This window comes from Cucurbita moschata, unplaced genomic scaffold (genome assembly GCF_002738365.1).
Source record: "Cucurbita moschata cultivar Rifu unplaced genomic scaffold, Cmos_1.0 Cmo_Scf00003, whole genome shotgun sequence".
NCBI classification, from domain to species: domain Eukaryota; kingdom Viridiplantae; phylum Streptophyta; class Magnoliopsida; order Cucurbitales; family Cucurbitaceae; genus Cucurbita; species Cucurbita moschata.
In genome coordinates, this window is record NW_019268519.1 from 4933450 (window position 1) to 4946390 (window position 12941).

The 12941-nt window shown below is 35.4% G+C and overlaps 1 protein-coding gene across 3 annotated transcripts in view; it reads right to left on the reverse strand.

The window, feature by feature from the left end:
- LOC111432255 (acetolactate synthase small subunit 1, chloroplastic-like) overlaps nucleotides 1-12289 on the reverse strand; it is a 19065-nt gene extending 6776 nt beyond the window's left edge. For 2 of the 3 annotated variants that reach the window (XM_023069107.1, XM_023069108.1), the window contains exons 1-6: nucleotides 11964-12289; nucleotides 10500-10713; nucleotides 9447-9530; nucleotides 8371-8439; nucleotides 5986-6069; nucleotides 2055-2204 (exon numbers count right to left, since the gene is read on the reverse strand). In XM_023069107.1, coding sequence (XP_022924875.1) covers nucleotides 2055-2204; nucleotides 5986-6069; nucleotides 8371-8439; nucleotides 9447-9530; nucleotides 10500-10713; nucleotides 11964-12187 — 825 coding nt within the window. In that variant the 5' untranslated portion in view covers nucleotides 12188-12289. The remainder of the gene's footprint in view (nucleotides 1-2054; nucleotides 2205-5985; nucleotides 6070-8370; nucleotides 8440-9446; nucleotides 9531-10499; nucleotides 10714-11963) is intronic. The other variant, XM_023069106.1, reaches the window with a different exon arrangement.
- Nucleotides 12290-12941: the final 652 nt, after the last annotated feature.

The following is a 12941-nucleotide window of genomic DNA, read 5'->3' on the forward strand; positions in this document are numbered from 1 at the left end:
AAAAAAAAAAAAAAAAAAAAAAAAAAAGAATCCTGCATGAGGATAGTATTCCTCTTTTTCACTTTAAAGATACTTCTCTTCCGCTTCAACAAAATCAGCCAAAAGAAAGCTCCACAAACATTTAGCAATAGGACTTTCTATGCCATATCCACCGATGACCACAAAGGTTTTGCACCATAAACTGAAAAGTGGAGTTGGGATAGGAGAGATGTAGTAAAGGTTAAAAGATTTTCCTAAAATCTGAATTGGTGACCTGGCTGGAACAAGAAAAGATGGCATGGTGAATCTCCATTGTTCTTGCAAAGACAACACCAATTAGGTTTACAATGTAGTAGTATGCATTATTATGTATATTAGAGTATTGTCTTAGATTCAGAGTTTATTAGTCTATTTGTATAACTTACTACGTTAGTTTAGGCCTTCATGCTTACCTATATGTATGTAACCTATACATGTGTGACTTCACTATATTAAGTTTAACAAATATTTTCCCAATATTAAATTAGACAGAAAAAGAACACAGTTTTTGAGAACGGAGGAGTTCAAGAACTGCTTACAAAAAGTCGGAATGATTATTGATTCTCTTTTAATTAGAGAGAGAGCCACAGAAAAGTTGGATTTTAAGATGAGAGAAACCCTGGATTTTAAGATGAGAGAAACCCTGGATTTTAAGATGAGAGAAACCCTGGATAACTACACAAAAGCAGTCCTAAGTACATATAGGAAAAGGAGGCTATAATGCAAGCCATATTATCAGCAACAAAATTATGCAGCTCTATCAGCAAAAAAAATCACCCAAGGATCCTAAGCGATCATTTCAAATTTCCAATACATTTTTATTCTCTTGTCCCACCATGCACCACAGGTCGGCCTCTTCATTCACACAACTCCAAAAGGGCATCTCAACTAAGCGACATGCAAGCATGTATCCAATAGATCTCTTTGTCTAGGCCCGTCCAAGACTGCATTGGTCACACCAACTCAACACAATCAAGCAGCTAAAGAAATTACCAATCAATCACTGCAACCAAGCACACTTCAAAAGAAGTAAGGGCTCACACTCCACAACCACTTGACACCTTTTAATCATGCATTCAAGTATGTTCTCAACCTTAGCATAGCCATATAAATACAAGGCTACCTCACTAGGGCAGTTATATACCTACTTTGGATTTTTTTTTTTTTTCAACAGACGTTTGGAGTTTGCTTGGTTTGTAGCAGAGATTGTGGTCTCGTGATGGAAGAGGTTTTGTTATGTTTCATCCTATACAACATGATAAGGGTTGGGCAGACATTTTTTGCAGTTCTTTAGAGTACTTGGTTAGAGAGACATTGAAGAATCTTTAAAGGTTCTGAAAGTCATTGGAGGTGGTTTAGTCCCTTACCAACTTTAATATCCAGCATTAGGCTTTTATTATTAAGGATTTATAATTGGAGACCTTTCTTTCTTTGGTCTTTTGTTTTTTGTTTAGCTTCGGTTCCAGGTTATTCCTTTTGTGGGCCTTTGTTATCTTTTGTTTATTTCAATAAAAACCAAGTTTATCCATAAGAATGTTGACAAAGCTTGATCCACCCGTGATTCTAGCATTTTTAAGTACTATTTCTTTATCATATTTTATCAATAAATTGAGGATCAAGACTACTTGGTGAGCAAGGAGTGTAGAAATGGTTGTTTGCTGGAGGTGGAGAAAGAGAGATAAACGCCAATCCAAGTTAGCAAAGTCTCGTCGCTAGGTTAATTGGCACTTGCTTTTCAGAAATGCCAATCCAAGTTAGCGAAGTCTTGAGGTAAGGCACAAACTTTGAACCTTTATAAGAAGAGCAGATTTTTGTAATTCTCATTGCAGTTGATACAATTTTCTCACTTCTAATTGCAAAATTAAACATGCTACTTCTGTCGTAGTATCTCTAATCTTCCCATTTATTATTATTTTTGTAGCCCCAGAACTTCAATAAAAGTTCATAGGTTAAAATACGTACTTCCGTGCTTCAGCAACTTTGAAAAAAAAAAAGGTTTCATCAAACCTTTCATGGAAAAGAACAGAACTACATACGGTCGAGGTAGAGATGTTGCCATTGACTGATTGAATTGAATCCCCTACAAAGCCTTCAACCGGCCTTGAGTCTTCGAGATCCGGATAAGAAGCTGCTGAGAACCTCCAAAAGGGAGCTGTCTCCCCCATTTTCTCCCTTCTCAATGCTATCTATACACAGTCAAACAAATTCAATGTACATGAGATATGACAAATTGTTTATCCATATGCACATGAGAAACTTAAGCAAGGATATCATACCGAAGCTATAATCAATATACCATAGCTAAAATTTCTATTTCAGATATTTAAATATGTATAGATAGGAACGTGTAGTAATATACATTCATTACAATATATTACATAATCTCTTGCTTAAATTGTGTACAATATAGGAATATTATAGACAATTATACTTGTACATTCCTAGTTTGTGGGTTCTGTCATGGTAAAGGCTCATTAAAAGCCTACTAGAAAAAGGTTCAATTGATTTTTTGTTGTCTTCAATGAGCTAAATTTATTGGACAAAAACAAACAAACATATACATACGTAAAATATGGTAGTCATGAGTATTTTGGTTAGACGTACACTAGACGGGTTAACATCAATTCTCACAAAAACTGACACCCAGCAGGCAAGGGAATAGAAAAACTCTCCAACCCTTACCTCTTTTAGATTTTTGTACTAAGCATCATAACTCCCTTGCTGTCAAATATCAGTTTTTGTGAGGGTCCTTCCAACGTCAGAGGGCTGGAAGGCAATTGGAGCCAATTATTTAGTCCTCTGAAATGTCCTTTTCACTGAAAGCTAATTGGAGCCCATTATTTAATCCTCTGAAATGTAATATTTTCAAGAGCAGTTAATAAGAGAATGATTCAATTGGGTTTCTCTTTATCACACTGTGGGGATGCACACAGTGTCTACGGATCCACCCCAACCAACTCTTTTAGGACGCGGACCTAACAAAAGAAATTGGGAAAAAAAAAAAATAGGAGAGAGATTTCAAAAAGATCTTCCGTCTCAATCAATTATGAGGGGAAGAAACCTTTATTGAAAGTTAAGGACTCTAAGGTTCCTCAATGAAATTGTTGACTTGGAACATGAGGGGGCTAGGAAGGAAGGAGAAAAGGAGGTTAGCTGGGGACTTGTTAATTTGGGAGCATCTGGTATTTTACGTAATGAGAAAAGTATTGATGGTTCCTTTGATAGGAGTTTGTGGGTAGAGTGGGTGTGTGCTGTCCCACATTGGTTGGGGATGAGAACAAACCACCATTTATAAGGGTGTGAAAACCTTCCCCTAGCAGACACGTTTTAAAGCCTTGAGGGGAAGCCCGAAAGGGAAAGTCCAAAGAGGACAATATCTGCTAGCAGTGGATTTGGGGCGTTACAAATGGTATCAGAGCCAGACACCGGACGATGTGCTAGCCTTCTCGCTATTCCCCGAAGGAGGTAGACACGAGGCGGTGTGTAGGAAAGGACGTCGGGCCCCGAAGGGGGGTGGATTGTGATGTCCTACATTGGTTGGGGAGGAGAACAAACCACCATTTATAAGGGTGTGGAAACCTTCCCCTAGCAGACGCGTTTTAAAGCCTTGAGGGGAAGCCCGAAAGGGAAAGCCCAAAGAGAACAATATCTGCTACCGGTGGATCTGGGTCGTTACAAGGTGGGTTTGGAGTCCGTGGGAGCATCTAGGGCTATTTTGGTTTTATTGGATGGTGGCTTGTTTAAAGCTTTTGAAGTGGTGCGAGGGGTCTTCTACCTTTATGTGGCTTTTGAGTTTACTAACTTGAGGGTGAGTTGGAGACCATTATTTAGCGTGGGTCAAGTGGGTTAAGGATGGTGACGACAATGCTTCCTTCCATATAATTGGGCGAGAACTAGGAGGAATGAGAGCCTTATAGACTTCATGGATTAATGTGGGAGTTTTGACGGAGGATAGAAACATTGAGGAGGAAACTCTATCTTTATTCTCATCAGGCCCCCATCTTCCAAGGTTCCGAACTCTTCTTTCAATGACGATGTTATTATTGAAGAGGTTGTCACTCGAATTCTAACACCATTTGAACAGGAATTTACACGGAAGACCAACAAATAACTCACGTTCTATTTTCCTTAAAGGCCATAACGGTACTGGGGGCACTCTTTTTTCTCGAAGTTTTATCCAATCATCACTTAACCCTCCTTCATCACTTAGAATCAATCAATGTTCAGATGATGAATCAGACGTCAGTGGTATTCCAGAGTTTTGGAGATTATTTAAAAAGAATTAGCTTTAAGAAATAGTTGCAACAGCATACCACAGCTATGGTTCTTGTTCAAGAAAAAAAGGTGGTAGGCCCTTTCTCAAGAAGATTCATTAAATCTATGTGGAATTCAAATGAGATAATTGGGTCCAAGTCAAATTCTTTCCAATCTAGGGAAAATAACCCAATCGAAGACTCAGTCGATCGAATGTAATCTTTTGTAACAAAGAATCAGTTTGAAAATTTCTATAACTCTATTGCCCCGCCGTTGTTCTTTTTCTTGAACTATAAATTGGCTCTTCTGTCAAGAGTTTAATTAAATCCATATGGTCTTCAAAAGTCATTAGTTAGGAGAATGTCGGTGTCTATGGTCAATCTAGAATTTTTTTTGGTCAAGTAGTTCTTCTTTGAAGGTTGGCTCACTCACACTTTCAAAAATTTGATCTTAAGATTCTTCCAGCTCAGTACATGGGTTTCTCCTCCAGTTTTTTGGATGGTCAAGATTTTCCAAGTATTCCTTGTCTCGATCAACTTGAGTTGGAAAAATTGCTAGCTTAAGAATTTCTTCTTGGTGTTCTCTTTCCAAGCCTTTTGTTACCTTGATAGTTAGTTTCTGATTATATCTCTTTATGTAATTTGTTTGTTTACTTCTTCACTCTTTTCACTCTTGTAGAGTTTGTATTTCTTTAGCATTAATCTTTTTTCATTTTTTCAATGAAAAGTTTTGTTTCCCAATTAAAAAAAACTCCACTTTCAGCACTCAATGTATCTAGATCTTCTTTTATATTATTTCATATTATCAATAAAATATTTATTTCCTCTCAAAAAGGAACATGCAAACTTCTTTAGTGCACTGTCTACAACTTTGCTCCTTTGGGAAAAAAAATTACTATTCTTCTTTATCAGGCTTCTTTTCTTCTTTTGTCAACTCTTCCACCTCCTCTTCTTCACCCCACTCTTCCTTCTCTTTTCTTTCTTCTTTTCCTCATGTCAAATATTGTTTTATTTTTTTTTTATAAAGAAGCTCATTACACCAACCTTCAACGTGACACTCACCTCACCTTCTAGCGGTGGCCCACCATGGAGAGTGCTATGTTGAAAGTGCTCGTCATGGTTATCTTTGAGGCATAAAGGACTACTATAACCCTGCCCCCTCTCACTGTAGGTGACTACTTAGGCTCACCTCAACAACAACGGTCTTCTTTCCATAGAGTTTTCCTATGATTTTTTAAACATCTTTGCCCATTGTGAAGCCCTTATGTAACCTTCTGATTGCGTGGACATATCTCATTCCCCTCTTTTTGTATGTCTTCAATTGATATATTTCTTGTTTCTTAATAGTAATAATAATAAATAAATAAATAAAAAAGAACAAAAAATTAGAGTTCCATTTGATAGCTTAGAGCAATGGTATAACATAACTTTAAATTACCCAAGCTAGAAATGGAGTTGGAATGTCGGAGCTCTTGATCATTCTTCTTGTTATAGCATTTCAAATCATTTACTTTAATCGATATTAATGCATGCATTAATAACCCGCCATTAAGAAGTGTGTCTCCATAAAAAATAGATCAGAACAATGCACTAACTTGATGATAGCTCAATTGATCAAGGCATTATAACTTCTATCAAAAGGTCAAAATATTGAATCTCACTCCCATAAATTGCTAAAGAAACAAAAATGTCAGAACAAATATAATATCTTTACCTTTCCCGTTCTAGCAAGTTCTTTAATTCCAAACTTGCTGAAGTTTCTTTCAACGGCAACCAACTTTCCAGGATCTCCAGTCACCTTAAGACATCAAGATGAAACAAACCTAATAAACTACTAATAAATAGAACATAGGCGACACAAATGAATATCTAGCATTAATATATATATATATATATATATATATATATATATATATATATAGTCCCCATTAGTAAAAAAATGAAAGAAAAAGAAGAACATGTGAAAAAGAAAAAAAAAAAAAAAAAAAAAAAGGAGCCAACAAAAACAAAGAAAGTGAAAGGAAGCCCAAAAACTAATTACAAAAAAGTGCTCCAATCCAACAAAATAAAATTACATAATTACAGAAAAGCCTATTTACCCCAACGTCCACAAGGAAGCATTGAACTAGGCCCCTCCTCACACAATCTCTCCACCTCTCTAAAAGTCATGTTATTTCTTTCAACCCAAATTCCCCAAACAAAAAAAAAACAAAAAAAGACCAGTTTGTCTCAGCACTTTTGTCTCTCATGAAAAGGAGAACTCAAGAGCACTTCCTTCATCAAAGAATAACAATATCTCCTCTAAGCCAAATGAGGTCAACCTCTTATTCCAAATTGGCTACACAAATGGTAACCCCACAGCAAGTGGTAAAGGTCTTTCTCTTCCAGCCTAAAACGAATACAAAAGCAATGTTGCAGTTGCAACACAAAGGAAGGGTCGCATTGAACTAGATCTACAATGTTTATCTTACCATGCAAGTCCTGCTACACGATAAAAAAAAAAAAAATAAAAAAAAAAAAAAAAAAAAAAAAAAAAAAAAAAAAGATAAATTNAAATAAATAAATTTCTTTGAAATTTTAATCTTCTAAATAACGGCAAAAGCCGAGACAACTTGGGGTGGAGAAGGGTCAAATAGAATGAGAAAGAAGGATCTACAGGAGAAACCTCCGAAAGACCAAGAGACTAAATCCTAGAGTTCTTTCTCCCTAGAATTACATGCTCGTCTTACAAAAGGAAAAGAAGCACCGTCACATCAACCACCGCTCTATAAGAAGAGAATGCGACAGAAGCCCAAGGATATCGAAGAAGAGGGATCAGAAGGAGAAGGCAAAATCAAAGCCTTCAAATATTGCTTCTTCTAAGAGAGGTGATATACACTAGGAATCAACTCACAGAAGTATTCATCTCCCTCCCAACAATCTTCCAAACCCACACCTTCCCCAATGGAGCATATAATAAATTGAGATAACAAAGGGAATTAATATGCAATAGCTTTCTAGAAGTTTGTACCCGATCTCTTAGAACCACTACCTACCACTCACTCAAAAGGATGCGAGTCATTTCTGCTCGCCATAACTTTGTACCACTGAGCATCAGGATCCATGAAGAACCGAACAACCAAATAGCTTGCAACGCCTCATTGCATAATCTCAAGCTCTCAATTCTTAATCTTCCTAGTTGTACTGGTTTCACCACCAACTCCCACTTAACCAAATGAGACCTTTCGCCTCTTCAACCCCCTCCCACAATAAATTCCCCATCAGTCTTTCAATAGACTTACCACACCCAACTCAAATCATGAATTAAGATTGCCATACAAAAATTTCTCATTTTAATAAATAATTCAACCATTTCCAACTGGACAATATTTTTGTAACCCTTTTGGGATGGGCTTCCTCACTTTCCTCCCTTTTGTATCATTTCATTTAATCAATTGAAATTGTTACAAATCCAAAAATAAATAAATAACTAATTCATATTGTCAAACTTTACAAACATTTTATTCGGGTTAAATTACAAATTTGGACCCTATGGCTTGGAAAGACTTAGAGATTAGTCTCTATGGTTTTACAACTTGAACCTTCATTGGATAGCATAATCAGCTCGGCACTGCACCCAAATTGATTGAACTTCTTTTAAACCCAACATTTACTTTTCTCGCCTCTCATCAGTTTGAAAAATAGTTCCAATAAAACTGTTCAAACCACTGAATCTGATTCGGATGAAAGTTTAAGTAATAGAACCTACTGCTCTTTTCTTAAAATGTAAATGCGTCGTTATCTAACCAGATTAATAAAGACTACAACTCAACACACAGCTTCTAAAATAATGGTAAATAACTAATCCAACTCTTTAGGCTAAGAATCTCCCATATCCCCAGACTTGCAAATATGAATTTTTATAATAATAATAATAATAATAATAATAATTTTTACCTTAAAGAAAATAGTAGAACTGATATTAATTAATAAAAGGGAAAAAATACTTTTGAGATATTGACATGTTTTTTTTCTATGATAAGACGCTAACATTCAAACAGAAGGCTGATCATCGACCATGCAATAGATGAATGTTTTAAAAGGATCTGAAGGTATTTACCTCAATAGTCAGTGAATGTTCTGAAGTATCCACAATTTTTCCTCTGAAGATATCTACTAACCACATTATCTGAGGATTAAAAAAAATCGAGGTATAAAACGATTAAAAATTGAAGATGATGATGCAGTAAAGGAAATTGAAAGTTCTCATAATCCTCAACAACTTGATATTAGGTATGTTTTACACACAAAATAGTAGCATATTCTATAGGAAACGGAAAGATCAAAGTTCTCTTTCTTTTTTACGTGAAACAAATAAAAAAGACATATGAATCAAATTAAAAGATACATCAAAAGTTCAAAGAAAACAAATTCCTTAACAGAGAGAAAAAATATATATATATATACACACAAAGATCCGACAGGTTTAGCACTTCTAAGAGAGGCCAAAGTTGCATCCAATCAATGACCCTTAAAATGTGAAACCGTGAACCAACAAAAACAGTCTTCAACCAACAAGGGCACTATATCTAAAACTGAGTCGCTCCATATGTACTCTTCTTTTAATTGATTCAAAAATCAACCATATCCAATGTTCTTTAAACCTCAAGGCGCACTAAGGAGCAATAGCTTCATCGGGGCATTTTTGTGGTATATTTGGCTAGAGAGGTATTCGTGTAGGACTTCCCTTTCTTGTAATTTCATTTTATGATTTGGTTCCTTCCAGAGACAGACAGAGAGAGAGAGAGAGAGAGAGAGAAGCTGTCCTTGAGAAAAATGAAAATAAATACATAAAACAAGGTCATGCACCTATCAAGTACTGCACCATGAGTACATAATATAACAATAACCAGAAAAGGCAGATTTTAGAGGGCAAATTTTCCAATTAATGTTGAAAAGAGGGAGAGGATACATAAAATTATGGCTTTCATTCTGTTAACTAAACATCATTAAAATAAAACTAAATAAGAAAAAAGGAAAGGAGAATCAGAGGAATAAAGGGGGGAAATAGTACTTAGAAATATTGTCACAAAAAGAAACAGAAATTAGAGTTTAAAATTTTCCTTGTGCATACCAAAATGGCTATTTCTGGCGAGAATATCGAATGACAATTAAAAACATAATGCAAGTCATCACCTCAGCACGAGTACTTGAATCTGCATTGAGTTTCATAAGCACCAACTCACGCTCCACTTGGGGCTCTTTTGAGATATCTTCCACCTGATAAATTGAAATATCTTAAGAGTTTAGAGAGTGTTATAAATTGTTATTTTTGGAGGGAATACTTTTTCATGAAACAAATGACCCAATTGTGGGTAAATAATACAAGATAAATTTCTTTCAAAGAAACTAAATAAAAAAGGGAAAATAATTAAAAGATATATGACTAATGTTTCAATCTAAACACAATTATACAATTATACTATAAAAAAATCTACAAATAGCAGCATGGCGGCACTACTCGTTCACTTCACCAAAAATATAGAGGAAGCTTCTGCATTGAGCTGATAATGTTAATCTTTCTATGCATGACTTCCTAGGCAAAGATTCTTATCTTCCTCAAAGCCCTCACCTTCTGAAGCAAATAAAATAAGGAGAGCTAGGAAAAGGAGAGGCATATGAGAGGAGAAAGAACGAGCTAAAGGAAAACCTAATAGAAGGATTAAGGCTCCACAAAACGAACATCTCTATAACCCAGACAAATGTAAACACCAGCATCAAAGAAATCAAAGAGGAGACATCTTAAGCTTCTTATCTTGTGGCATGTAAAATTAAAGTTAAAAGAAGCTGAATCAAGACCAAAAAAGATCTTCTCAACCAGAATTGATCAAATACGTTGACAGAGTGTCTCCAAATGAAGCCTTTTACCTCTGATTACCTTTTTTGAGCATAAACTTCTATAATCCTCTATGTTTAAAAAAAAAAATCAAGAATACTGACCCCTTGATCAGATTTCAATTTGTAAACAATGATCTCCTGTCTAGCCAGAAAACTCCCCTACTTCAGCCTCCTCAAGTTTCTTCAAGAATGCTCTCCCAAGACCAACAACTACTACCCCAACTATCACACACCAATCCCCTTTGTCAACATCAACCCCGAACAGACAAGGAAATTGTATATAAAAAGATTGCCTACCCGCCCATACATCTTTCCGAAGTAAAGAAAGATAGCATAAAGAATTAACCAAACCTTGATAACATTGACAAGTTTGTGTAGCTGCTCCACAACTTGTCTCAAGACATTCTCTGTTCCAGTAACAACAATGGTAAACAGAGCCTTATCCTTGTTCAATCCGACGGCAAGTGACTCAATGTTGTAACCTCTCCTAGCAAAGACACCCGCAATTCGGTTTATAATTCCACTTTCATCCCCAACAAACACAGATATAGTATGTCGCTTCACCCTGAAAGCAAAAAAAAGAACACAACGTCACCTTGAACTTTGTAACATGCAGGATGAATTCTTAAGAAAAAAAAAATACTATAATTGAGGAAAAAGATCCCTTTTAGCACTAAAAAAGATGCAATAACCCAGGTAATAAAAAAATTGGTTAAGATTTTTCACCAGGAAAATAAAAGGTGTACAATTACAAATTTAGCCCCAAAAATTTAGTTTTGTCCATCAACTTTAAAAGTTGTCACTAGGGCCTAGAACTTCCAGTGATGGGAATAAGTCATTAACACCATTACTAAGACATTGATGTGGCGCGTAGATTAAACTAACAAACATGAGTTGGCACAATGTGACACAAGTGAAGAGTCTAGTTAGATAAAATAAGGGTGGATAAACAAAACAACCGATGTGATGATCAGCCAAAATACATTTTAAAACAAGTTTTGTGGCCTACTTGTGCTCGCTTGCTCTTATTTGTCAGGCTAGCTCACCCCTATTTACCATCTATTGTCACGTCATGTCAAATCATCATTCGTTAGTGTACTCAATATGCATATCATCATTTAAGCACCGATGGTACTAGCAGAAATTTATATGAATCAAAATAAAAAATTCAAGGATGTAAGTAAAACTTTGCCACAACTATCAAAATTTAGAAACCAAATTTATAACTTCACTTAGAAAAAAAAAAAAAAAAAAAAATTGCATGAAAGGGAATTACTACAAAATAACAAATAAGAAAGAACGATACTTGGTTCCATACCAATATGGTGGAATCTCCTTGCATTCAATTGTGACAACAAAGCTAGAAAGCACGGCTACTAAAGAGAAAGATGGAAAATATTTTCTCTCTTCTTGTTAACAATTGAATGGTGCGCAAGATTCATGCACGACCGTTAACAGGAAAGTATTTTTCATTCAGAAATAGATGAGTGAAAGTGAACTTGATACTCATTAAACTGCTTTGATACTCAACAATTACGTAACTACTCTATTTCCGCCAGTGGGAGATTTTTTCGGTAAACCTATTAGCCCTCACTGTTGTAAATTTCATATATCAACAAATAAAACGATAAAACGATATCTTAAAAAACGTCAAAGACAAAATGAACGGTGAAGCAACCAAGCAGACAATACTCATAGTGTTTCAATAAGTGGAAAACCGAAAATAGCCAATAGAACAAGATACTAACGAGAACCAAAAAACAAGAAATAAGAAAATTGAAGAAGAATGAACAGAAGGTTTTGCAGAGTACTCACGCTAAACGAATGGCGGGACGAGAAGAGTCGCTTACAGTCACTACATTCTCATTAACAGCAGCAGAAGAAACACGCAGCCTCGGAAGCTGAAAACTGTTCAATTTCTGCGCCTTCTGGAAGCCACAAACCAAACTCTTGGAGAAGACATAGCTAGAGGCAAGTGATGAATAGCAAGAGCTGTGAGCTCTCGCAGAAACTGGGCAAAGCGATATGGCGGCCGCCATGGCTGATCGATTAAGAAGGAAACAGGGAGTGAGAATGTTAGAAAAGAAACCACACAGTTCTTCCTAGAGTGGAGTATCGCACACTAGCCGAAAAGGGGCATTTGGCATTCCTCGCCTTTTTTTTTACTTTATTTATTTTATTTTATTTTTTTTCTTTTTTTGTCGTCCTCGGATATGTAGATTTTGGTCTCGTGGGCGGGTCCCATTTAATTTGTCGTGATTCCCATATTTTTATTTTTTTAAAAAAAACGATATTTCTAATACATAATTTCTATTTTACACCATTTCTAAAAAAAAAAATGTAACATAATTTATAAAGTTTTAATATATAAACAATAATATTTATAAGAAAAAATTTAGGCTAAATTTTATTTAATAGCGGGAAAAAATGCAAAAAGTCGTGAAAATGTAATATTTAAAAAAATTATTTATTGTAACTCGTATTATATATATATATATAATATGGGACGAGGAATTAGTAGAGATAAGGAATACAATCTTCGTTCCTACCACTGTTTATCTAACTGTGACTTGTGAATTAGGGAACTGATAAACTAAATAATGATGATGATTTGATGTGGGTTTTTAGTTGTCGGTGAGAGGTCAAATGATATAGGAAGTGAAAATCAGTCAGACAAATAAATGGGATTTACTGCTTTAGAAATGCATCAAAAGTCCTACAAATATTTTTAAGTTGGGTTGTGAACTCTATTCTTGACGATTGTTTTATCACAGCAAAAGTTCCCCTATCGTT